Genomic DNA, 25,328 nt, shown 5'->3' with positions numbered 1-25,328 from the left:
CTGATTTAGCTCAGCCACATCATTTAAACCTATAAGTAAAAACAAGAGAGCTAAATGGAAGCCAAACAATAATTCAGCTTCTGCAATCTTCCATAGTCCCTAGCACATTCTGCTGCTGAAGACAGGAACATTCATTGTTCATACTGATGCATTTCAGCGTTGTAAATGCTTTGTGGCACACTAAAAAGGGGATTACATTTGGAAAAAATATATTGTCATTCTTGGAGGAGAACAGAAAGATGTATTAGATCCTATCCTGGAGGCCTGGGAATCCAACAAACCAGCGCTTTTAGGGTTAAACTCAAGCATGAACACCTCTGTCTGAGCTCATGTTCCTGTTGTTATTTGGGGGAAGCAAGAGACACAAGTAACCAAGACAAAGCTTCAGTCTTCAAAATTCCTCTGTTCTAAGAGAAGTCAAAAATTGTAAAATTTATTGGAAGCACAGCACAGGTCATATGTTTGTTTGTTGTTTTTTTTCCATAAACCAGTACAACACGAGCATTGTCAATGCCAGCATCTCCAGTAAACAGACCAAAGGGTCTTCACCTTTGGCACGCACAGACAGCAGTTCAGAGTCGATGACCAGTGCAGGTTGTGGCTTCTTCACAGAAGATGGATGTCCTCTGCTCAGGAGGAGGGCAGACTGAAGTCTGTATGTTCCGCATGTTTCCCCTTCTCCCAAACACACAGTAATGACTTAAAGGCATTGCTTTTAAAGCCACTTTTGTATTACAAGAAAGATTCAAGCACTGACATCCATCCACTACTTAAATAGTTGTCTCAGTCTCTTAACAGTGTAATCCTTTTGGAGGATGTTAGAAAAGAATGTACTCCAGAGAAGTAACCATTTGGAAAAAAAAAAGTTCTTGCTGATAAATAAGTAACGTGAATCACATTTTTATACATCCCTGATACTTTCAGCTGAAAGTTTTGTGTTTTTCCCATTAAATAGCTTCACAGAAATTCAGTTAGCTCTGCTTGGAATAGTCCATCATCCTCCGGCTTAGAAGCTTCTGCCTTATGAGGTTTCCACGCTGTTTTTCAACAGTAAACAGTTACGTTGCACTTAAAAAATAAAAATGTCATACAAAAAATAAAAAAAATTTGAGATCTTGAAAATAGTGATTGTTCTTCATATTTTCCATCCAGCTTTCACGTCAAATTGACCACAAAGTTCTTGTCTATAAGCTTCTTCAAGAATTTCTGCTCAGCACTGATGTCATGGTATTCATTCTAAAGAGACGTGAGGGAATAATCATCATTAAAAAACTTAAACTCAGTATATTACCAGAAATATCACTTCATTGCTCCTTCCTCCTCATTTCCTGTGGGGGAAGACACTAAGAGATGGGGAGAAGACTTCTTAGTATTGGCTGTAGTACAGTCTTCCAAGAAAACTGATGAGTGACCCCACAGCTCAAAACTAGACTATATTTTCTATTAGGATGCAAACCAAACTGATAAGGAAATGGTCTCATGGATATCCTTCCTTTACCAGCTCTCCCACCTCATCTCTGTGCTCATAGGCAACAGCTGCTTAACCACATTTGCAACATAAGCAATCAGAAAACAAGTGGCTCTCAAAGCTCATAGTTCTCAAAGAGCGCTCATTTGCAGCTTAAACATGTTCTGCCAGTCAGCTTTCCTACAGGCCAAAACTAATTCACTTTCAGTGCTCTATCATGCAGTATCCTGAATATATATGAGATCGCTGAGGTTGATGGGGGACAACACAAGGAAACCTACAAGGCATTCACTGCAGACAGCAGAGAACACAGAGAGCCTGGTACATCAGGTTAGCTTACTGGAAATCTTGGACAAGAAATCCAATAGATTAAAACAAACATCGTGTCAAACATTGTGTAAATGTCACATAAAAGACTGAACATGCATAATATTTAGAATAAATAAATTAATTAAAAGCATCTGCAGAGAGAAACCTCAAAATAAAGGTGAGTTCAGCATCAAAGGAAAATCACCTTTGAGCAGAAGGCACCTAGGACTCCTCAGAGAGATATGATGTCCTATGGACATTGCCTCATCCTTCCTCTTCAGGAAAGGGAGGATGAGATAAAATAGGTCCCATATGGAACCAATGTACCACACCAGGTGTGCATGTGGAAGAGAAAACTGCTCACACTGAGGTAAAGGACTGAGATGAAAATGCTTGGAGTGCAGATCTGAAGGCAAGAGCAGAGACAAAAAACAGAGACTAGCTGCAGCAAAGCCCTTCTTTGCAGGAACAAGAGGCTTTGCTGACGTCTGCCAGCTTCCTGCTGCTTCCTCCCCTGGTGGGCTGTGGTTTCTCCCTCCTGGAAGTGTTTCCATCTTCTCCAATCCCTTCTTATGAGCTGCTTTTCATTTCTGAAATTCATCTCTCTTCCTAACTGCAAGTTTATAGATCTTTCACTGCTTCCTTTATCCCTCAATTTTGTTATTAAAGGAATCTCATAACTGTGATCACTTTTGCAAGCAGCTGCTGAAGAAAAAGAATGGAAATGTGAACAGTGCCTACGCATGTTCTAATGGTGCTAGCAAATATGCCTCAATGAATAAGAGCTGTCCAGCCATCATTAAAGGAAAACAGAACACACAAATGGACACATTAACACAGACACACTACAGAGTAAAGTGCAGCTCGAGGGACACAAATATCATTATCCACATTTTTCAAAAGCAACAGCAGAGATTAAGAGACTTTAAGCAATAAAAACCCATGAGCAGCAGAGAAGGTGGGAAGCCTTTCTAACCTGCAGTTCCATTTAAAAAACTGCACTGCCTTCCACACTCACCAGCTGTATTTCCCTAAGCATGCCCCTCAGCATAAACAAATGCATGTTACCTGCATCATCTGAGACATTGTTTCGTTGCCATAGTAGTGCAAAGAACTGTTCCTGTCAGTGAAGTCATATTTGAAGCCTGCCAGGTGGACTTCGTGACAAATGTGAAATGCTAGTGTAATGGCAATTAGCCCTGTTGTTGGATGCTTGGGTTTCTAAAACGAAACACAAACAACATGCATACATAAAAAAACAAGTCAGCTTCACATGAATAGCAAAGATTAAAAAAAAGGCAGTCAGTATCAGGGAACTTAGCTCTTCTATGGACATTTGTCTTTGTATTTGGACTCCCTCCTGCCTCCTAAGGAGTAAAGTGCTACCTGCAGTGATTCCATTTGTCAGGTCAGCACCACATGGGCTTCTCTGGTTTCTAACAAGAGCTGAGCACCTACTGTGGCTTTCCCTTGGTAGAGGAATCAGCAAAGTCTCTCCACCATTCTGCTCAGAAACCTGTTTTCATGAAACTGGTCTGACCTCAACACATTGAAGAACATATATCCTTCATTAACTTTGACTGAATTCTCAGATGCGTCCATATGTTTCTAGATGCTGGAGACCCAGACAAACACGACACATCTCAAATCTTCACACTGCCAAACTAAAGAACACAGATGTTATTGCTGCATTAAGTTGGCTACCTTTCATTTTCTTCAGAGCAGTGAAATTGCTGAGGAACACATACACAATTGTTCTAGCAATAGCTAAAATGATGAGGACTTAAATTAGGCAAGGTTTGTACAATGAAGTGACCTCTTTCATTAGATCACAGATGACAAATTTTAGAGGAAAAAATTCCCAGAAATGGACAAAATGTTGAGGCAGACACAGCTGGCTTGGCTAAAATAACTGAGGCACTGGCTGTCTAAGATGGTGGAATCACCATCCCTGGTGGTGTTCAAGAGCTCTGCAGACGTTGCCCTGAGGGATGTGGTTAGTGGGCATGGCTGGAATGGGCTGACGGTTGGACTACATGATCTTGGAGGTCTTTTCCAACCTTAACGATCCTGTGATTCTTACTATTACTTCTGCAGTACTCCAACAATGTCAGGAATACCGCTAGTTGGAAATCTCAGGAGTATCACCAGCTGCAAACTAACCCTCTTCACCTCTGGTTATTATGTGCACACAGCTCAGAGGAATATACTAATGAAAATCAAAACTGCTTTTAAAATATATTGTCATGCTTTAAGCATGCTTTTTTGTCCAACCAAACCACAGAGAAACCCTTGAGCGTGGCAAAGAAAGAAGCCTTCATCAAGCAAACTGATTTTCTGCGGATTCTGTTAAGCAAAACTGCTGCCACCTCAGTGTTCCTAGCATAGCCAGCAATATCCTGGCTTACAATGACATTTGTTCACATCTGATTTACAGTTGTTTTTTCCTGGCTCAGTTAACACCATCATAGTCGCTAATAGAGAAGAAATGTTGCTGGACTAAGCACAAATGAACAACCAAGGAACAAAATTTTGGCTTAATGGAAAAAAAAAAAAAAATGGCAGCAACAGCAGGGAAAGTAACAAATGTCTATGGCATCTCTCCCAGGCAGAGGGGGCTGAAGCACAGGACAGAAAAAGGCAGCACCACACAGACATGCTACGCAACACGCCTCTGTAAAATGTGAGAACTGAGGACTTGAACTCAGCCATTGCTGCTGCCTGGGATGATAGGCTCCAAAACCCCAAAGGATGGAGCAAGGTGGATGCGGATGAGGTGGAAAGGAGAACTACATCCTGTCATGGACATACTCTGCTCCAGCTTTGAGCAGGAGCGGAGTAGAAAGCATGCCCTTTTTTTAAAGTGACAGAGAAGCCTGCACCTTTGTGTTAGCTCAGGGACATCACGCACATCTGCTTGGCTCACTGACAGCATCAGTCCTACTTTTACTCACACTGATAGGGGAGCAGCGCATGAATTGACAGACTAGCTATTTTTTCAACTCAGTTTTTCATCTCTGAGCATCACCTAAACCCAAGGTAATGTAACACGATCCTGAAATGATATTCTAATGGTGTGCTACAATGAAGAAATAATTACTTCTTTGGTTGCATGCAACTAGAAAGCTCACCTCTTTTTTGGGAAATCTTGTTGGGAAATGAAGCCAATCATAAGCTGTTTTTCTGGTGATGCTGGGATCAAGAATCCTGATTTGATTAGATTTATATATCATGTTCAGAGCTGGTTTCTTCCAAAAGCCTTTAGCACTCTGTAATTGACAAATAAATGCATGTTATTTACTGCTACTTTTTAACAGTTGATTTCATTTTTGTTGCAAAAAAAAAGATATTTCCAAGAGGATTGCTTTGTGGTGAAGATTAAACGTGGTTTTGAGAAAGGACAGAGGCATATAAGGGAAAGGGAAACCAAGCAGACAGACTGACAGATCCAGTATGGTCCCTAGCCAGGAGGGCTGAGGGTAAAAGCAAACCAAGTACTTTTCACAGGAGAGGTGCATGGCAAGCTGAGCACAAAAATGCATAAGTAATTAAACTCACAATTTTCTGACCGCCCAGTATCTCCCAAAGCCACTTTAAATCACGTGGTTTGAAGACAATAATAACAACAGTAGTGTTAGGGTCGTAGTGGATTGGATCCGAGAAGATGGATTCTGGGTAGGAAAGGCGAAAAGTCGTCCTTCTCCCAACATCCTCTTCATACCCTATAACAGGGCCGTTATTCATTCTGGAAAGAACAGAGACACAGAAATGGCAATGACTGCTCCAGACATGCCTCCTTACTGTGCAGCGGTTGGCACACACAGAAGTCTGAAAGGGAAGCAGCATGCCCAGGTGTGCAAGGCTTTAGTGTTCTGGCATTCACTTATCACATTACATGGCAGACGATCAGTTATCAAGTGCCTCCTGCACTCACCTGCTAATCCAGCAGGATCAAGAACATACGGGAACTCAGCCAAGGCGGTTTAGAGTACAACTGTACGATTACTTATCGTATGTCACTCGAACAAAAGACCTTCTGATTTTGTCTCAAACACAGCAACTGAAGAAGATCTAAGAGAATACCTGGCTTGGAGAATTACTGACCACTCCATTCAAAGTATTAGATGATTTGAGAGGCAATTGAAGAATGTCTTAATACGCTTCACTATCTACATGGCAGTAGCATTTATGACTGTATACCTGATACTCATTCATCTTTGTTAATAGCTTTTTTCCCCCCCTCTCTTTAAAAAATACCTGCACAGCTGCCATTGCTTTGTAACACAACAGAATAGTAAGCAGCAGGCAGGTGGGTAAAGTATCTTTTGCTCTGAGGCACCAAAGAGGCTGTGTTTAACTCTTCATCTTGTAGATTTTGTTTGGTAGCTGCACTGCATATTCTTTGGAGCACTCAGACACCATTTCTCTACACCCTATTCCTGCCAATATGACTGACTGCTCACAATAGGAGGTGTGCTGCTTGGGAGCAAACATTTACAAAACAAGGCATGTAGACAAGGGAACACTTCAAAGTTTTAATCAGAACAAGTTTTAAATATAGAATATAAACATGACTTCTTTGTTTGTTCACAGTAAACAAATAGGTACTGTAATTCCAAAGCAGTTTTGGTTTTAGAAATAACTGCTTTAAAGAGTATAACACTGGCATATATGGATTCCAATTTTAAGAAGAGTAGCTGCATCTAAGGGGAGCTTTTGATTTGAACATTTAAATCCAAATACTTGAAAATAAGGTCAAAATAATTAATGGGGATCTTCCTTGCATTACTGATAGCAAAGCAACAAAAATGAGATTGAGACAACAGAGAAGCAGAAACTGAAATGGCAGCTCAGAGGTTTTACTGAAAGAGGACACACCATCTGACAGGACAGTTGCTGGCACAGAGACTGATTAGTTACTATCTCCATTCCTATTATAAATTCGCCCATCAGTCTGTTTTCAAATCGCTTGGTGCTTGAATTCCTCCTCCCTTCTTGTCTTTCCTCTCTAAGACTTCCTTTGTTTCCCTGAACCAGAGACCTCTTCTTCTGACCCAGCATCCTCTGGTATACTTCCAGTATGAGACAGTATGTTTGAGAAAAGGGAACAAACATTGATATCATATACTGTAGATGACGAGTGCCTTGAGGTGGACCTCACAGCATTACTTCCAAGTGATGAATGTGTCAGCACAAAGGGAAGACAGGCACGGTGTGGAAGGTAAGAGGCAGGGCTGGACTCCAAAGCTACTGACTTAAAATATATATATATTTAAATCTATACATGTAGAAAAAGAATGAAAAATAAATGCCATTTACCTTATTATCACATCATATGAGTCAATTTTCCCCCCTAACGTCTTATTTCGAAGTACTCCTCCATTACCGACCACAACACACCGTCGACAGGCAACACTGTGAAACAAACAGAACATTGATAGGCACAACACCTCATGTTTCAATACTGTGATGAATATACTTGTCTCAAGAGCATGTAGCTGACTTGTTTATCTGTGCTGTATCTTGGACACTCCTTGTCTCCCACACAGGGGCCTCAGTCCTGTTTCACACACTAAATATTTCAGAGTGTTGCTGCATTATTTCAGGTGCTCCTCTGTAAAAGAGAATTTACATGCTGTTTTCTAGTGGCTTACTGAACGCACAACCAGACTGCAATGTGGGTGCCATTGAGTAAACCATCTCCCACAACACTTGAGATTTTTCTCTCTGGGATACATGCGTGGAAAACTCCCTCAAATGCTGATGTTCCTGCCACAGCTTTAGAGACCTCCAAGGAAAGCTACAGTGGGAAGATTTAGGTTCACAATTTACCTTACAAACCTCCAAACTGAAAGGGTAAAATAAACCTTAGCCCAATGACTCATGATGGGCTCTTCACACGTTGAATTTGTTCCATCCACTGATGAAGTGTCATCTAAACACGTTTAAATGTGCTAAACTTGTTTAAAGTGCATGTAATAGGGATGTGCTTGAAAAAAAGACATCTTTTTATATCACTAAATTCAAATCAGGCACTATTGTAGGCATACAAAACACTGAGCTAAAATATAGATTTTATGATACATCCATCCTGTTGAATTTAATGCATATTCACAGCTAGAAAGCATATGTAAAAGTTAAGTAAATTATAATGCTAAACTAATGAAATTGATGTCTAACAGTAAAATTTTCCAAGGAGTTGTCCTGTACCTTCTAATGGTACCTTTTGCCCTCTACTGCATATTTCAAATACTAGCAGAAGGTGTGCTCTGCTTGCAAAAGAAGAGGTTTTTTTTGACAGGCTTTATCTTGTTTCACTTGGGAAACCTTTATAGCACGTTTGCAGTCCTAAACACCAGGTATCAATTCCTATGGTTCTTTGAGCAAGAAAAAGGTCTTGCGCCATTTCCTACTGCCAGGGATCACAATACGAAGCAATAAAGAATACTGTAACCTGTGTCAAATGCTCAGCATGGCACGTTATGCAGACTCCTCAGTCCAACTCATTTTCTCAGTTGAGGAAAGTGGCCAGGATTCTAGTCTTTTTCACGTCCCTAAGTCTTGCACCCCCATACCTGTTTGTGGGGACCAAGGAGGTAAATCCTTCCCCACTGTAAGGGTAGAGCAAGTCCGAGAGTGCCTCCTTAGACTGAATGAGTATAAGTTCTATGGGGCCAGATGGCGTGCATCCCAGTGTCCTGAAGGAGCTGGCTGAGGTGGTTGCTGAGCCGCTCTCCATCATATTTGAGAAGTCGTGCTGTCAGGTGAGGTCCCGGATGATTGGAGGAAGGGTCACAATCATCCCATTTACAAGAAGGGGAGCAGGGAGGACCCGGGTAACTACAGGCGGTGAGTCTCACCTCCGTGGCTGGAAGATTTGAGCAGATCCTACTGGACAACATGCTTGATCACATAAGAAAGAACGAGCATGTGATCCTAGACAGCCAGCATGGCTTCACCAGGGGAAGGTCATGCTTAACTAATCTGTGGCCTCTATGATGGAGTGACGGCGTTGGTGGATGAAGGGAAGGCGACCGATTGTCATTTACCTGGACCTGAGCAAGGCCTTTGACATGGTCCCCGTCACATCCTCATCTCCATATTGGAGGGAAGTGGATTTGATGGGTGGACAACTAGATGGATAAGCAATTGGTTTGAAAGGCCGCAGACAGAGGGGTGTGGTCAATGGCCTATGTCCAGGTGGAGGCCGGTAACGAGGCGTTGTCCCTCAAGGGTCTGTCTTTGGGACCGTGCTCTTTAACATCTTATTAATTACATCGATGAGGGAATGGAGTGCACCCAGCAAGTTGCTGATGACACCAAGCTGAGTGTGGCAGTTGATACAGTGGAGGGAACGGATGCCATTCAGAGGGACCTTGACAGGCGGAAAGCTGGGCTCGGGTGAACCTAATGAGGTCACACGGCAAAGTGCAAGTTTTGCACTTGGGCCGGAAGAGCCCACAGGCAACCTGTACAGCCTGGGAGGAGTTGTCCTTGAGAGCAGCTCAGCAGAGAAAGACCTAGGGGTCCTGATAGATGAGAAACTTAACATGAGCCAGCAGTGCGCTCTGGCAGCCAGAAAGCAAATGGGAATGCCTGGGCTCCATCAGGAGAGGGGTGGTCAGCAGGGATAGGGAGGTAATTGTCCCTCTCTACTCTGCTCTTGTGAGGCCCCATCTGGAGTACTGTGTCCAGGTGTGGAGCCCTCAGTACAAAAAAGACACGGAGATTTTGGAAAGGGTCCAGAGGAGGGCCACAAAGATGATCAGGGGGCTGGAGCACCTCCCCTATGAGGACAGGCTGAGGGGTTGGGTTTGTTCAGCCTGGAGAAGAGAAGTTGCGGGGTGACCTCAGTGCAGCTTTCATACCTGAAGGAACTTACTCCCAGGAGGGGAGTAAACTCTTTGAAAGGGCTGATAATAGCAGGACTAGGGGAAATGTTTTAAGTTAAAAAGAGGGAAGATTTAGGTTGGATGTTAGGGGAAAGTTCTTTACTAGGAAGAGGGTTAGGTCCTGGACAGGCTGCCCAGAGAGGTTGTGGATGCCCCGTCCTTGGAGGTGTTCAAGACCAGGTTGGACAGGGCTCTGGGCAACCTGATCTAGTAAAGATGTATGTTTGGTGGCCCTGCTAGGCAGGGGGGTTGGAACTACATGATCCTTGAGGTCCCTTCCAACCCGGGTCATTCTGTGATTCTGTGTGTGTGATTCTGTTAAACAGCAATGAAAACAGATGGTCCCAGACCAGGCTGACCCACGCTCAATGGACAGTGAACTTCCCTACAATTTTTCTTTACAGAATTGTAAACACAGTTAAGCTGTACTGCATACAAGCTAAGGAAAAACAACTGGATGCAAAACCAATGCTGCAAACCTAAAGCTTATTAAAAATGTCAAAGGAAAATAAACGCCTGTGGTTAAAATAGCCACACTTCAAAAGAAATGCTGAGGTGGCAGGCTCTCACTTGCTGCTCCTAGGACCACATCTGCAGAGGGAGCTGCCTCTAATTAAATATGTATATACACATACTACATGTATATTTTATATTCATCTTTGATCAGACTGTTAAAGATCTCTAAATCACTACACACACGTCCAACAAAATCCAGCACTGCTAAATACAGCTCTGAGAGCAGAGCGATACCAGAAAAAGCTGTCCTACTTTTCTCTAGTTTCCTAAACAGTTTAGGAGATTCCAAGTGCTCACAAAATGAAAGAGATCTCCAGCTAATGCCACAATTTCACATGACTTGGCACCTCTGAAACCAGAGGTACAGAACCTCTTGCACCCTCATGTCCTCAGTACGTCCATTCCCTCTACCACCACAAAGTCATTCCCTCTACTCCAGGACTGCTTCATAGCTCGTTCATTTCCAAATTATTTCTTTCAATCTACTTACATTTCATCTGCATGCTTTCTCAGGATATACTTGCAATGCACGTAGATGAACTAGTGCAATGATTACAGTAGGAGGAAGGGAGCAGAAGTTACCTTATAGCTTTGTAACTTGCAACTAAAGCACAGAGCTCAATGCGAGCAATGCAAGACCCTAGGGCACAATGAAGCAGCAGCAAAGACAAATGGGAAGGAAAAAGGAAAACCACACAAAACCCATAATCTAAGTGATTAAGGTGAAATGAGGGAAAGATGAAAAAAACACATCTTGCTTTTCTGTCATTTACAGAATGTCTCAAAAACACTGCATTTCAATCATCTGGGCTGCAGCTGGGTAACTGTGATGTACAAACCTCACAGGTTGCAAACCCAAATAGGTGACTCCTTTCCTTCTGACCATGGCAAACAGACAAGAAGTTACTTGAAGCTGCACTTCTTGTTCTGTCCTCTGTAGCTGAATTTTAAATTATTCCTTAGGCTAAGTACCTTCCTACTTTAGACCAAAGTAACAATTTAAGAAGCTTCTTTGCTATATCCATCCTACCTACAATGTAGGCTTCCCAGATTTCAGATGACACCTGTTGAAATAATGCCTTTCACTCTGGTGTAAACGCAAGCAGCTCTTCAGTTTGTTCACTCTGCACTGTGCAGTTGTGATGCAGCCTAGCATTCAGAGCAAAGAGGTAAAATAAAAACGGGACTTCAGAGTTGGGCAAGTGCTCTCAGGTCAAATCCATTTGCCTCTTCTTGCTGAGAGATGCAGACCACATCTTGCTAGTGGCTTTTTAATAACTAAAATACTACACAGACAGAGAAACAGACTGAAATGTGGCATTTGATAAAGCTTTCAGACCTCAGCACCCTCAGTAACATAAATACTGTAAAAAATGTTATTGGCTGCCTTCAAATAACTGATCATGCATCTAGCATTGGTAATGTGAATTTCTGAAACTGATATCACAGTCAAAAAGCAGGTGAAATACTCACAACTTGTACACATTGTTGTGGAGTCAGAGACAAACCCAAATTAGAAAAATCTCAGTGCCCAGGAAGTTAAAGGCAGCCAACTCAAACAGGAAGTTGGGCAAGAACAGACTATTTCTGAATTAGCTTCTCCTTTTAGCTGCCTCCCCTAAGTGTTTGAGTGCCTCCAGTTGCAACGATAGGCCTACATCTGCAGTAACAGAGTCCACTGATAAACAGGTGATGAAATTGTTTATTTTAGAGACCAGATACACTTGATGCATATGTGTAAATGTTAAGACCAATGAAAACAGAACATAACTGTATAAAAAACCTGTTACAAAATAGATGTTAAAAGTATGTAGCAAGCCTGGACTACATTCAAAGATACTTGACTTAAACTGACTTCTGCTTATTGCAGATTACAGAAGTGAACTACTGATTTTCAGCAATTTGTTACTTCCAGATATTTTAACCATCTCATTTCTTAAAGTTTTTTGTATTTTCATTAAAAATAATAATAATGTTCATCTTTTCTCCACAAGCACTAATACTTAAGAAAAAGAAAAGGATTAAAATCTCAGCTATAGCAACGTCTTGGGTGACTAAGGGATTACATGTAAGTGTACACATGGATTCTGATACAAATGGCACAGTAACTGATCTCTAACACCAAAATGTAATTCCTAAAACAAACACTCGAGCCCCTTTATTCACACTGCATACAAGAGCCTCTTAACATAAAGGTCAGGCATGAATTTGCATATTTTGTTTATGTGGTGAAGAAACATTTTCCTAGCCCCATAGGAGAAAACTACTGTTCAGTGTGAATGGAGCCTTTAAAGTGAAAATAAAAACTCCATCCTCAGCATTCCTGTTTTTCTGGAAAGAAAATAAAAAACAAAAAAAACCAATGACAACAAAAAATATCTTGACCTCAGCTGCTTTAGCATACACCCACAGCAGCCTATTGAGGAATGCAAATCATTTCCTTTGAGGTTGTTTTTGGTAAAAGGAGGATGCAGAGGTCACATCTTGTTGACTCAGTATTGTGTAAGTGTATTCCTAAGAATTTATTGCTGATAAACTTGAAAAGTGCTCACTGAATACTTGCGAAAAAAATGGGTGGAGCACGTGTTTGGAAGGTGTTCTGAGGATATACTGTTAGCATGGAAAAACCTTCCCCAGCAGGCTTCTCTACTGAAGACAATGATACTCTTAATTCCAAACAGCTTTGCAAAACTAGACCTTTAAAGTAAGATTTTGAACTAAGATTAAAAAACTGCACTGATCAGAAAAAAAAATCCTTTTGTATGAAACTGTGGTTTTACTGATCACAGAACCACAGACTCACCAAGGTTGGAAGAAAAGACCTACAAGACCATCCAGTCCAACCATCCACCCATCATTAATAGTTCTCACTAAACCATGTTCCTCAACACAACGTCCAAATGTTCCTCGAACACCTCCATGGTCAGTGACTCCACCACCTCCCTGGGCAGCCCATTCCACTGCCTGACCACTCTTTCAAAGAAGAAGCTGCCCCATCCCTGAAAGTGTTCAAGGTCAAGTTGTATGGGTTGCTGGTCAGCCCAATGTAGTGGTTAGCAACTCTGTCCACAGCAGGGAGGGGCTGGAACTAGATAATCTTCCAGGCTCTTTCCAGCTCAAGTCATTCTATGCTTTGCTTGACTGTAAGTCTTAAAAATCATTTGCGTCACTTGGTAAATATATGATTTTAGTCAACTTGCCAACCCTATCACCCTACTTCAAAAAAAAAAAAAAAAAAAAAAAAAAAGGAAAGAAAAGAAAAGAAAAGAAAAAAAGAAAAACCAAACCAACACAAGAAAACACACACATACACAGAAAAGACAACCTTCAAAAAAGAACCAAACAAAAGAAACCTAGGAGAAGTGGCTTCTATCCAAGATTCAAACAAGACAAACTAACAAACAGAACATGAGTTATCAAGGGCACACTCCACTCTGTGCCAGGCTCCCAAACTGCCAGGAAAGATCTTTCCTGGCTGCATAAAGTCTCCTTCGGGAATACAATGAAGTCATTTATGGGAAAAGGAAGCTGAACATACATATGAGTAAGTGTTTGCACCAGGACAGCAGATGGGAATTTGGGTAAGATTTCTTGTTTAGAAATGGTCAATCTCCAGTCTTCTGAAAATATTTAAGTTATACAAAGATGGTAGAAGTAATCCACTTTCACCAGTGATGACTTCAAAAGAGATTATATGCAATTTATAAGGGTTTAAGTTTCACTTTTTTGAGTATAGAAAGACTAGAGAAAGCTGGAACTGGGTTCAGATAGCAAGATCCTAAAGCACTTAGGAAAAAAAGATCCAGAATTTCAAGCTCCCTCATCGGAAAAAAAATATTTCTTTATGTTGATACTATAACTGTTTAAAATTGAACTTATTTAAACCTTGGAATCATTTATGTACTACTCAGACACTGTAGGTTAGATTCACATCGTACCTAACTTAAGCAAATTCAGGATAACGTCACTGACACTTTTCAGACAAATACCAAATATTGAAAATGTAAGGAACAGAACCAGTAGAAAAAGAACATCTCACCTGTCGCCTTTGTTGAACAGTCCACAATGTTGCAGCTTTGAAAGGGCTAAACGAAAAAATTGTTCTAGAAAGCAAACACAGAGAAGATTTGAATTAAAATATTCAGTGCTTTGCAGTAAAAAAGTATGTCAACATGACTATAAGTCTTTTCAGACACAATAGTTTTTATGCATTATTCAAAAGAACTCAAAAATAAAACCACTTCAAAAATTCACATTTATCAGAGCTGCTCACTTAGAAGCTTTTCCTGACTCCACACTCCACTGCTGGAAAATGGCATAGGATTTGCACCCAAAACAACTCTGGTTACAAGTAAGCAAGCATTGGAAGGGATTTCATGATTTTTTTTATTCTTCCCATCTTCAGCTGAAACAGATGCAGCCTCGACCGCTCAGCTAAGGACAGGAACTGTAGTACACATTTTGGGAGAAGACATCAAACCAGTCTGTACTCACTAAGAAATATGGGCAGAAGTCCCTAACAAAACACCAGCTAATTATCATCAGCATTCCAGCCCACCTACCAAGGAAAGGAAGTTGAATAAACTCCACCCTCCCTCACTCCCACCTTTTTGAAGCTTCTCTGACAAGAGGGAGAACTCTCTTCCCTGCAGCACTTCCTTTGTTAAGAGACAGAAGGTGTGAGGTCAGAGAAATGAAGCAAAACCATTAGATGATGTAGGTGCCCCAAAATCACTAACATCACTGAGAAGGAAACACCAGGCCTGCAGACTGAGATGGCCTTATGTGACACATAGGCGTTTCCATTAAAAAAATAAATAAATAAATACAACTACACAGGGAACACAAACCTGCTCTCTTTATTCCATAAGGTAGCTCGAACTTATCACTTCCATGGAACTCTGCCACTCTGATAAAATCACTGGCACACAGGAACGGGTATATTTTGTCAACACTAGTGAAGAGAAAAAAACATGTTTCAAAAAGCCACATGGTGTATTTGAATAATCCTGCAGTTGCTTTTAAATATACTTTCTTACCCTACTTGAAATAGGTAAGTATTGTCAAGTTTTAAACAAAAACTCATGGTTACCAGGAAAGAAAACAAGTGACAGGAAAGGAGAAGGTATTATGATGAAAAATTCTGTAGGGAGTGAGATAAAAGGCTCTCTCTGCTAGTATAAGTTACATAAATTCATTAAAATTCTGTGCAGTGAAAGAGCTCACACTGTGAAACAGAATATTTGATAGAAACTGTAACCCATTAAGACAATGAGTTACTGCTGGTATAAAAAGTAAATAATCATGCTGAGGAAAAAAAGCAATAGAGACAGCAAGAAAAACATGAAAGTTATTATTATATACTACAGAAATACCATCTCACCAACATCTGCCTCTTACAGCGTGGGCCAACATAATAACAAAATAGGAGGCATCACTTTTAGAGCAGTCCCCATAATTAACTTGAAAATACTATCTCAACTAAGCTGGTTTCTTCAGGGGAAGCGCACCCATTTCAAATAAAGGTCACGTTATGGCTGCATTGACATTATTAAGTAGTTGGGGGCAAGAGGAGTAGATCCACACAGCAAAAAGGTAAGTAGTTTCCATTTTGGTTTGGACTAACACTAGGAGGGTCCCACCCACAGAAGGTACATTCCTGAAGTGCACCTTGTGACATAGCACTGTCTGAACAGAGACCATTCCATCTGTGCCACAACTGCTCTGCAACGGGAAGCACAGTACATGGGAATCACAAGATATCCCTCAAAAAACACATCCTGCAGACTGGAACAGGAAGGCATCAAGATGTATGCAAGAACAAGAACAGGTCACTTCTTCAAAAGGCAATAGCCACAGCTGAGGGTTATTTTACAGCAGGGAAGGGACTCTATTATTCTATCTGCTAAATACCAAACCAAATGAATGAATCAATCCAAATCTTGCCACATGCTACCATGCCCTCAGATTCACCTCAAAGTTAAGTCAACTTGAGCTCATCAAACTGGCTGACTTTTCAATGATCCTGCATATGAGGTCTTAAAAAACGTATTAAAATGTAAACACAAGTATGCAGCTACAGGGAGAAAAACAGAGTGCTGCCACAGCCAGCATATGACTTGCTGCTCCATTAAGAGTATTAATAGCCGTATACACATGCCTCCCTCTAACAGTCTCACAAATCAAGTGCTTCATTCTTTAAGTTCCACATAGTCAGAAAGTATGCGATAATAAAAACAACGAAAACTACTCTACATACCAAAAACTGTGCTACAGGTTAACCAAGCAGATCAACTAGCTTTGAGACATTATGCACTAAATGGCCATCCTAAATTGGTAACTTGTCTTGCTGTTCAAAAGCAGCTGTTAAGCTTAGCCATAATAAATAATTTACCTACAGCAAAGGGATTCTTAATTCTAGTTCTTCAAGCACTGGTTCTGGTTTTCAATAAATAATTTGTCCAGGTTAGACACCCCTTGAACACCCTCAGGCTAATACAAAGTGCACAGACCAGATCTTCAGCTCACAGAAGCTATTCCTGCAAAGGAGCTATGGAAATATCCAAGATATTCAGTTCATGCTCTGAACCTCCCTCCAGAAGAGGAGGAGTGTGCATTTCCAGGTTCTTCCCTGCTTCTTTGATCAGGAGCTGATCTACTCTGTTGTGTACCCGTCATCAAGGAACGCAGTAGTCAAGGAACTTTGGACAGTCTCTCTGAGCAAAGCAACTAATCGAGACCCACAGACTAAGGGAAAGCAAGCCTCGAGGAGGAAAAAGCTCAAGATCTTTGAATGTTCTTTGATTCAGTGCTATTAGTACTTTTAAAGTCCTAAAAGAAAAAAGAAAAAAAAGTAATAATTGCATCTTTTAAGAGTCCTTTGGCCAGGACTTGATCTAAGCATCTTCCCAAGCTTTTCTCAGGCCACACTCAATGCTTGCTCAGATAAAACACAAAGTCAAAGCCAACAATAAGCCTTGTCTGCTTCTGCTCCTGCAGCACTTCTTTGATCTTTAAGACGCACTTCCAATAACATAAACTACCGGTATTTCCTCACAGACATCTTGGATGCACTTCTGTGATCAGACATCTCCTATGTTTTGGGTTTTGTTTCTCTTTTTTTTTTGTTTGGGGGGGGAAAACAATCCTATTTCATTAAAGACTGAATAAATTTGTTGCACATTTCATTCTCTTCTCTTTGGGGGAAAGAAAAATAAAAAGAGAGTTCCAAAACTTCTTTGGCTCCTGATTGCTAAAGAAGTGCTTAGCTGCCAAAAAAATCTTTATCTTAATTCAAGGCTCTTCACAGCAAAGTAACTGAGCTTTATCCTAGGATGCAAAGGTTTCTTCAGTGAGAAAAGCATGAGCGGGGTGGAAAAAATAAGGGCTCATCTTTTGATCAAGAAAGTAGTTCCACCGTTACTAACTACAATACATGAATTGATATTTATTTATGCAATATATACAAGAGCAAATTGAGTTATTTGTGCTGTATCCTCTCTGATGTTGAATAATGACAATCTAAAGCATTTGTGTTGCTATAGCCAGAAAAAAACAAAAACAAATACAAACTCAGAAGACGTACTTACAAAAATCAAAATGTGAAATAGTCCAGAACACATAAATAACAAACATCTCTACCTAAGTCAGTATGACCTTTCCATCTCTCTACTCCTTTTCTCACAGAGTACTCACTCCAGTAAAGATTCAAACGCTGGTTTCAGAAGGCAAGTTTCTAGTGCATTCCTTCTCTCCACAGCTGTAGGTGGCAGCCTACAAGAGAAGAATTTCAGAGAAATAAGAAGAGTAATAGGTAGTGGCAACAAGGTAGGGAAACTCGGACAACCAGAACTAACAAGCTGATTACTGAGTTAGCACTGTGCAGATGGGAAAACTTGGCCTTTGCTGGTACCACAAAGATGGGTCCTCCTGATGCTTTTATTGGACAGTGGTGGTGCTCCAAGGGCCCACAGCCTCCCTTGCTAGGCAGCACCTAAAGTAGCCATAAGCAGAGGTTAGATCTCAGACCTACCTGGAGAGGAGCAGCAGCACACCTCAGCTGAATCATCCCTGCAGCCTACAAGATTGTATCAACACTCCTCAGAGAGGAGAGAGGAACCACATAGGGTGCTTCAAGGAAAACTAAATTAAACGAAGATAATTCATTCCCTCATAATGAGACTAGAAAGCCAAGACTTATATTTCTAGACATTCCCAGCTCAGTGCTTTAGCTTGTTTAAGAAGAATATGAAGCCCAGAAGAGAGGGTAAAGTTCAGTGAGAGCAAAGCCTGCATCTGGGTTGCATTAGGAAAAGAAGGATGAAAATACCACATTAGAGCCACAAGTCATACAGACCATTAAGGTTAATTGCTTTCAGTAACCTCAGGTTGCTATGTGAATACTGACACTGAGAAAGTATCCTGTGAAATGGATCAGCTGGTCAGCTCATTGCTTTCCAGCACCAACCTCACAGACAGCATTTTGCAAGATAACTTCAGAGCTAACGGAGCCCTTCTTCCAAATTTTAGCTCAGGCTCTCATTAGTCTCATAAACCTAGTTGCAGGAATTTACCAGCACGGGATTTGCTTATACAAGCAACTCCATATCACACAAATGAACTACACCTCTGATTTCCTAAAATTAAACACATACGTTGCCCTCACAGCTGTAATTTTAACTCATATTTGACTTTGAATTGTGTAAGTTTGGAGCTGTAAACAAACATCCTTTCAACAATTCTCTGCTTTCCACAGACAGCCACAGTTAAGTGGCAATAAATATTAAACAAACACTGGAAATATGAGCAAATTCCTTTGAGCAACGTGATCTACCTGTAGAAGTTCCTGGTCATTGCAGAAGAGTTGGACTAGTTGACCATTAAAGGTGCCTCCCTACTCAAAACGATTCTAGGATCCTTTCTTCCAGACATGCTACAATTACATTCATAACGCTCCACAGGCACAAATATACAAAGACCAGTTGAACTGATGCTATGGAATTTAGACTCACTCCCTCCCACCTGCCCAAAAACCAAAAGGAAAGACAGCAACAACATAAAAACAAAAACAAGACCATGCACAAAAAACACTCAGCTGCTGAACTTACTGGGTAACTCCACTAGCCTCACTGGAAGAAGGACCCCTCACAGAAGAAGTCTGTCCATAAAAGCTAATCCTGCAAAAGGGGAAATGGTGCAACACTGAGGTTTGCTATATACAGAAACCACAACAGAGAGCCATTCGTATCAACTGTATGCTCTAAGAGAGACAAACACAAGTAAGCCAAACACTACTGTTAAAAGCCACCACGATAGTCTTCATAACACAAACACAACTGTCAGCCCTGGTTACACCAGTGCAAACTCCAATGGAAACAACTTCTGTGTAGGTCCCAGGCCACCTGTCCTCTGCCCCCTGGAGACAGCAAGGGCTCGCCTTCCAGAATTTTGCCCATGTGACCTGGTAAGCTTCAGTTTTGCAAGAAGGTGCTCACTCCACATGTAGGCATTCATTCTCGTGTGTGGGGCAGTTCACTCCCTCATTTATTTAAGGTAGCAAGCTAACACTAAACATACAAGGCAGGAGCGGACACAATGCAGACACATGGCACACAGATAAGACCTTTCTCATCACAGGAGCACCTATTTTCATGGAACTCAGAGTGGCTTCCTATCTTTGAGGACTTTAACTCTAGATTCACATTGTTTGCTAGGCTTAAAAATAACATGAGGGAGAGGGTGACAGGACAGAACAATCACATCCATTCCTTCATTGCACCCACAAGAAAGCAAAACCAAAAACAAAGTACACGTAACAGAAAAAAAACAGAAAAACACGTAACGCCCACAGTAATCATACTTTCTATCTATTATTCACAGACAACTGTTCAGTAACACAGCAACTAACAGCCATGTATCTCATACAGCCATGACGGTATTTGCACTACAAGTGAACAAAGTGTCACCATACCAGTAGAAGTTATTTCTCCACAGATTTCCATGCAGTATACCATACATAACAGCAGCAGCCAGGATGAAAAACAGAAGAATTCGTTTCATGACTGATAGACCTGAAATAAGAAAGAAAACATATTTAAATCCAAGTTAAAATATCAAAATGAACTTTCATGAAACATCTTGCAACTATGGAAGGAAACCACTATTATTACAGCCGTGCTCCATCACCACAAATTTCACAGGGGACCACTTCAATTTGATTTTTCAAACTGAGTCCCAGTGACATTAGTTGAATGCTGCTCTGCATCTAAGACACACACTTAGTCTGCACAGTGACACAAATACTGAGGAAGGCTCGCTTTAGGTTCTCTGTGAAGACTGTGTAGAAAGACAGGCTCTTCCAGAGGTGTGTCAGAGATGGAGCTCCACTTTGCCCACTGGCATCCCAAAAGAATCAGCCTCATGGGACAGAAAGATAGTCTTTGCAGGTACCTTTTTTATTCTTCCTGCTTACCCCACCCACTGTCTTTTTCATAATTACACAGCCAAACCAGCACGCACACTCTGCAGGATACAGATAGGCTGACGCCGATAAATCTGCCACAAATTGCTGCTGGCTTCTCAAGGACTACTGAATATTCTTAACATCCGGTTTTGGTCATTTAAAGCTGCAACAAAGCTGCCTGCTCATTCTCCAGCTCCTGACACAGGCCAGGCTTCACTGCTTCATGAAAGAAGAATGCAACATTTATGCATAGTACAAGCAAAGGAGAGAAGTTAGGACCCAATCAGCATAAAGCACTTAGGAACTGGTAAGTTTGGGAGCAACAGCAGAGAAAGTGTTTGCTTTTCAAGTCAAGTTTTCACCTCATTGCACAGATTAGCAAAACAAAACCAGAGAAATACCAGAAGCTTGTGCTCCTACAGACACGCAGGGGAAAAGTTCTGCATTGCTCACATCTTAACAGACTGAGCTGCCCTTTCAGGAGCTATGAATGAATCGTTGTAGCTTAACCCTCTTGAAAGTCCAAAATAGACAATCTGGCCACAAATTACTGTGGAAATTTACTTGAGAGCTACATCCTTCTATTATTTTGACCTCTCCCCCTGTCACAGTAAGGGAAAGCAGGTTCAGAGCACACAATGTGTAAACACCTACTTGTCCACTTATATTATTTTAAAGCAGAGGTAACAAACAGCTCTCCAACAGCAGCAAGCCATATCCAAACAACCATACTGCTGTGTTATCCAAAAACAAACCCTTTGGCTTTCTCATGTGGTTTTCAGAGGCAATTTTTTTATTATTAATATTTTTTAATTCCGTATTCCTTCATAGAATATTTAGAGCTGCTGCTATTTTAAGCTTGCACTTAAGAGCATGAAGACAACAAAACCCGAGGTATAAACAATCAAAGCGATTTATAGCAATACATTTAATAGTTAAAAAGCAAACTACTGCCACTCACAGATTCCACCCTGAAGAAACACCTATCAGTGACCCATTTGTCGCAGTGAGTGCAGAAAGCCAACAACTCCCTTATTATTTCTTTTTATTTCTATATCCTTTGCAGAGATTGAATTGTAGGGTCAGGGACAAGGTTTTATGACAGCATCCTCCAGTAACAAAGTCATACAGTGAGCAAGCTATAATGTATCAAACTCAAGTATACTCCCTAGGGCTCTCCTGCTCTCTTCTGGATGGAATACCATAGGAGGCAGCTATTATCATTTCAACCTTTTTAGTCAAGTCTCATTAGCTGCACCAAATAGCTCATTTACTTGGAAAACATACTGTTCTGCTATATTGTTTGGTGGGTATTTTTCCATATAATTGTTGGTATCCTTGTGTATTCCTACTCTGCAAATAATTGCTAAAATATACCACTAAGGTAGAAATCAACAGTTTGCATTTTACCCCCTAATTCAATCAGTTCAACTGATTGTATCTCCGATTTCACCTACTTCAGTGCAAACTGATAAAGCTCCATTAACAGAGAACCTTGCTGACAGGTGAGATGAAGTTGCATGTAACAAAGACAAGGCAAAGCTTCCCAGTAAAGGACCACTCAGCATCAAAAATATTGTTCACATCAGTATTATTTGCAGAAGGAAAAACAAATTCTCCTGCAAAGTATTTACAAAGATATTGATAGAGTCTGCAAAGCATTAGTGAAAATAAGAAGTCATCACAGTTCTTCAAACAAGATCATAAGGAATCTGTAACAACTTTCAGCGTCTTATGTAGGACATTCATTCTGGCACATGCACACAAACATAGCATCATTAAGGGTGTTTCTAACTCAGCTCTTAGGAACACAGAATGGTCTTTAATTACATAAGTGCCTCCTCACCATCCCATCCCCCCATGCCTGGCTTCACTCAGGGCTCTGAGGAGACAGCTCTGTAATCAAGGAAACCCTTTTTTAAGTGAAGACTTTCTTAAACTGGTTTAGTAAATAGAAACATTGCCTTATTTGCTGAAGAAATTATGAGTTTATTTTTAAATAGTGACAGTGTTTTCCCTTCCCCTTTTTAAAATAGATGACTGTTAGAGAAAGTTAGTCAAGGAAAAATAAACTTATATGACACACAATATTGCACTAGAAAATTCCCATACTGAGAGATGCAAGAAAATAGGGAACTGGAAAGATATGCTTTGGTTGTAAAATGCAGTCTTGTTCCAGCTTACTTATTACAAAACTAGACATCTAGATTTAAGTACATCTATATAATTGACAGAGTACATGGTGCCCTTAGGTCAAGGTTGACCACGGTTAAGTAAAGCAAGAAGGACAAATCCTTTTCTTCCACTTGGCACAGGCAGGGAACCAACATCCTTGCCAGAAGTGCAACCTTATTTACACTAGTATTTAATCTGCTACTTCAGTAAGCACTGTCTGACCGGAGCCAGTATTTCATAATCTTACGTATAGTCGCATGTACAGTTGATGTAGGTACCATACTGTTGGACTGTAGGGTAAGGACAGTCATGCAGGCAGCTACATCTCATTGATCAGACAACCACAGGATCACATTATAATCACCTTCCTTCATAACCCCTATAAAGCCTTCTTTTTGTTCTCATGCTTAATACTAAACTGTTAGCAATATAAAATGCTGGAAGCTTTGCCATCCATCCCAGTTATTTTACCAAGGGCCCTAGGGGATTAGTAAAGTAAACCATTAACAAATATTTAACTAAAAAAATGGTTGCTACTGAATTAAGTACTATTCATCTTAAAACAGTCTTTGCTCCATACCCAGTCTTGTGACAGTTTAACTTTATGCTGCTGCAATTAACTGACAGCATGAAAATCTCAGTTCACTCAGGCCTCACATTCCTACCCTTGTAGCTGTGGGGGAGGAAGGGCAGCAAGCTTCAAAACGTACATTGAGTGGATCTCGCAATTTAAAGTGACCGTGGGGGAAACAAGAAAAAGAAAGAAGTACTTGTGATTGCCAGCCCTGCAGTACTGTTACCTTTTTTGTCAGCACTTACAGGTGATGAAACAGCCCCACAGCAGAACGATAAACAAGCCACCGTTCTCACATGATCATTTCTCTCAAGTTAAGCTGCCAAAACGTGGGCATACTATGACACATCTATGTATTTCTGCAGCTACATCTATACACTATTCACCATTTACTCTTCCAGTGCTTGCCCTTAGCATCTGCAGCATTGTTTATTATTTCCCTTATTTCCCATGAAATGCCTTAACAGAAAATAAAATAGCACTGCAGTAGTCTTAAAGGTACTAGACTAACTCAGACACCTCAGTATCTTCTTCCACAGCATCCCAATTACTTTGGGAAGAGATGGTGATCTCCCACAGAAAGGAGGGATTCTGAAGCTTCCTGTAAAGCTTTACATTTTCCAACAACAGCAGAAGATCTGGAAAGAAGTAGCAAGATGGTTTCTTCTCTAAGGACTCGGGCAGTGGTGTCCGGTAGATTCAGTAGCACAGAAGTAGTAACATTTCATAGATTCAGCAGTTCAGTAAATTTAGTCAACCTTTGCTTTTTACCAGCTACTACAGGCTGAAACACAGCCTCTGCTGACTTTACCTGGGAGAGGTGCAGACTGGAGCTGTACCCACCTTGGACCTTCTTTATGGTTGCATAGTGCTTAAGGACAGCATGCGAGAGCTCATAGATTGGCTTAAGTGCTTGCCTCCCTGCTCTTTCATTATCCCACGAATGGTGGGCCCTACTCTGTACTATAAGGGACAGCAGCAAGTTCATCATTTGATTTCATTTTTGTCATTTAACTGCAGACATAAGTAGTTTTGTTCCTCACCAAAGCATGCCTGCCAGCTGGATCAAACAACAGGGAACAGCAACTTCAGCTGTATCTTTCATAGTTAAGTGCCATTTCAGTTTGCTTCTCTTCAAAATCTTCAAGATTTCTGCATCATTTTTGCTCTTACGTGATTCTCCAGTCCTACTTACATGCCAGCCACATTTCCCAAGCAAGCACATCCTTCAGCTAAAATGTGTTGATAAGGAATTCAGGTCCAGTCAAAACATCTATTGTATTCTCACCCAGCAATCTTCATTGACTTATGTGGGACAGCTGGTGGAAGAGAGAGAGGTTGGCTTCCTTCCAGAAGTCTCAGGCAGTCAGTCCTTCCTTCCAGGTAGGTCCAGGGAAGGGCATAGTTCACGGACACAGAAGACAACACAGGACCCACACCCTGTCCAAACCATCATCTCCAGCCTCTCTCACTCAATTAATCCCCACTAGCACCTTCAAATACAAGAAAGCAGGCATGGTGGCATGATTCAGCCAAACACAAACCCTTGTTCATTCCAGACAAGACCTGTAACTCATGATTTTACAGCCTCTCTTTGTCTCACATGCAAGAGACACAAGCCATAAGTTATGTTATCAACAGGAAAAATTCAGCAAAATGCTCCAAAGGCACGCATGACCCGATTCACTCTTGGACTTATCACTAAGGCCCAGGCTCTTGCTCCTCCCTCCTGTTTCTCCACAATCTTTTCAGTGACATCAGCTCTTGTCTACTCCTCTTCCATCCGCCTGGGCACTTAGCAGCATTCTTAGATGCCCTGCAGCAGCCATAGGAACAGAAACAACAAAAAGGAACAGGACAGAGAACAAAAAAGGTTGCGTTCACTCTTTGGATGGTTTCTTGGAGAAGAAGACGACACAAGTATAAGACTGA

General features: G+C 41.1%; 1 protein-coding gene across 16 annotated transcripts in view; it reads right to left on the bottom strand.

The window, feature by feature from the left end:
* Positions 1-383: 383 nt before the first annotated feature.
* ST3GAL6 (ST3 beta-galactoside alpha-2,3-sialyltransferase 6) overlaps positions 384-25,328 on the bottom strand; it is a 68,271-nt gene continuing 43,326 nt past the window's right edge. For 10 of the 16 annotated variants that reach the window (XM_032447681.1, XM_015876620.2, XM_032447682.1 and 7 more), the window contains 10 exons: positions 20,156-20,255; positions 19,293-19,361; positions 17,881-17,958; positions 15,036-15,139; positions 14,225-14,288; positions 7,097-7,192; positions 5,336-5,522; positions 4,909-5,046; positions 2,846-2,998; positions 384-1,236 (listed from right to left, as the gene is read on the bottom strand). In XM_032447681.1, the coding sequence (XP_032303572.1) occupies positions 1,156-1,236; positions 2,846-2,998; positions 4,909-5,046; positions 5,336-5,522; positions 7,097-7,192; positions 14,225-14,288; positions 15,036-15,139; positions 17,881-17,958; positions 19,293-19,361; positions 20,156-20,244 (1,059 nt within the window). In that variant the 5' untranslated portion in view covers positions 20,245-20,255 and the 3' untranslated portion in view covers positions 384-1,155. The remainder of the gene's footprint in view (positions 1,237-2,845; positions 2,999-4,908; positions 5,047-5,335; positions 5,523-7,096; positions 7,193-14,224; positions 14,289-15,035; positions 15,140-17,880; positions 17,959-19,292; positions 19,362-20,155; positions 20,256-25,328) is intronic. The other 6 variants (XM_032447700.1, XM_015876678.2, XM_015876610.2 and 3 more) reach the window with 3 other exon arrangements.

The sequence above is a fragment of the Coturnix japonica genome, chromosome 1 (genome assembly GCF_001577835.2).
Source record: "Coturnix japonica isolate 7356 chromosome 1, Coturnix japonica 2.1, whole genome shotgun sequence".
Taxonomy (NCBI): Eukaryota; Metazoa; Chordata; class Aves; order Galliformes; family Phasianidae; genus Coturnix; species Coturnix japonica.
The sequence above is the reverse complement of the archived record's forward strand: the minus strand, read 5'-3'. Positions and strand labels throughout refer to the sequence as shown.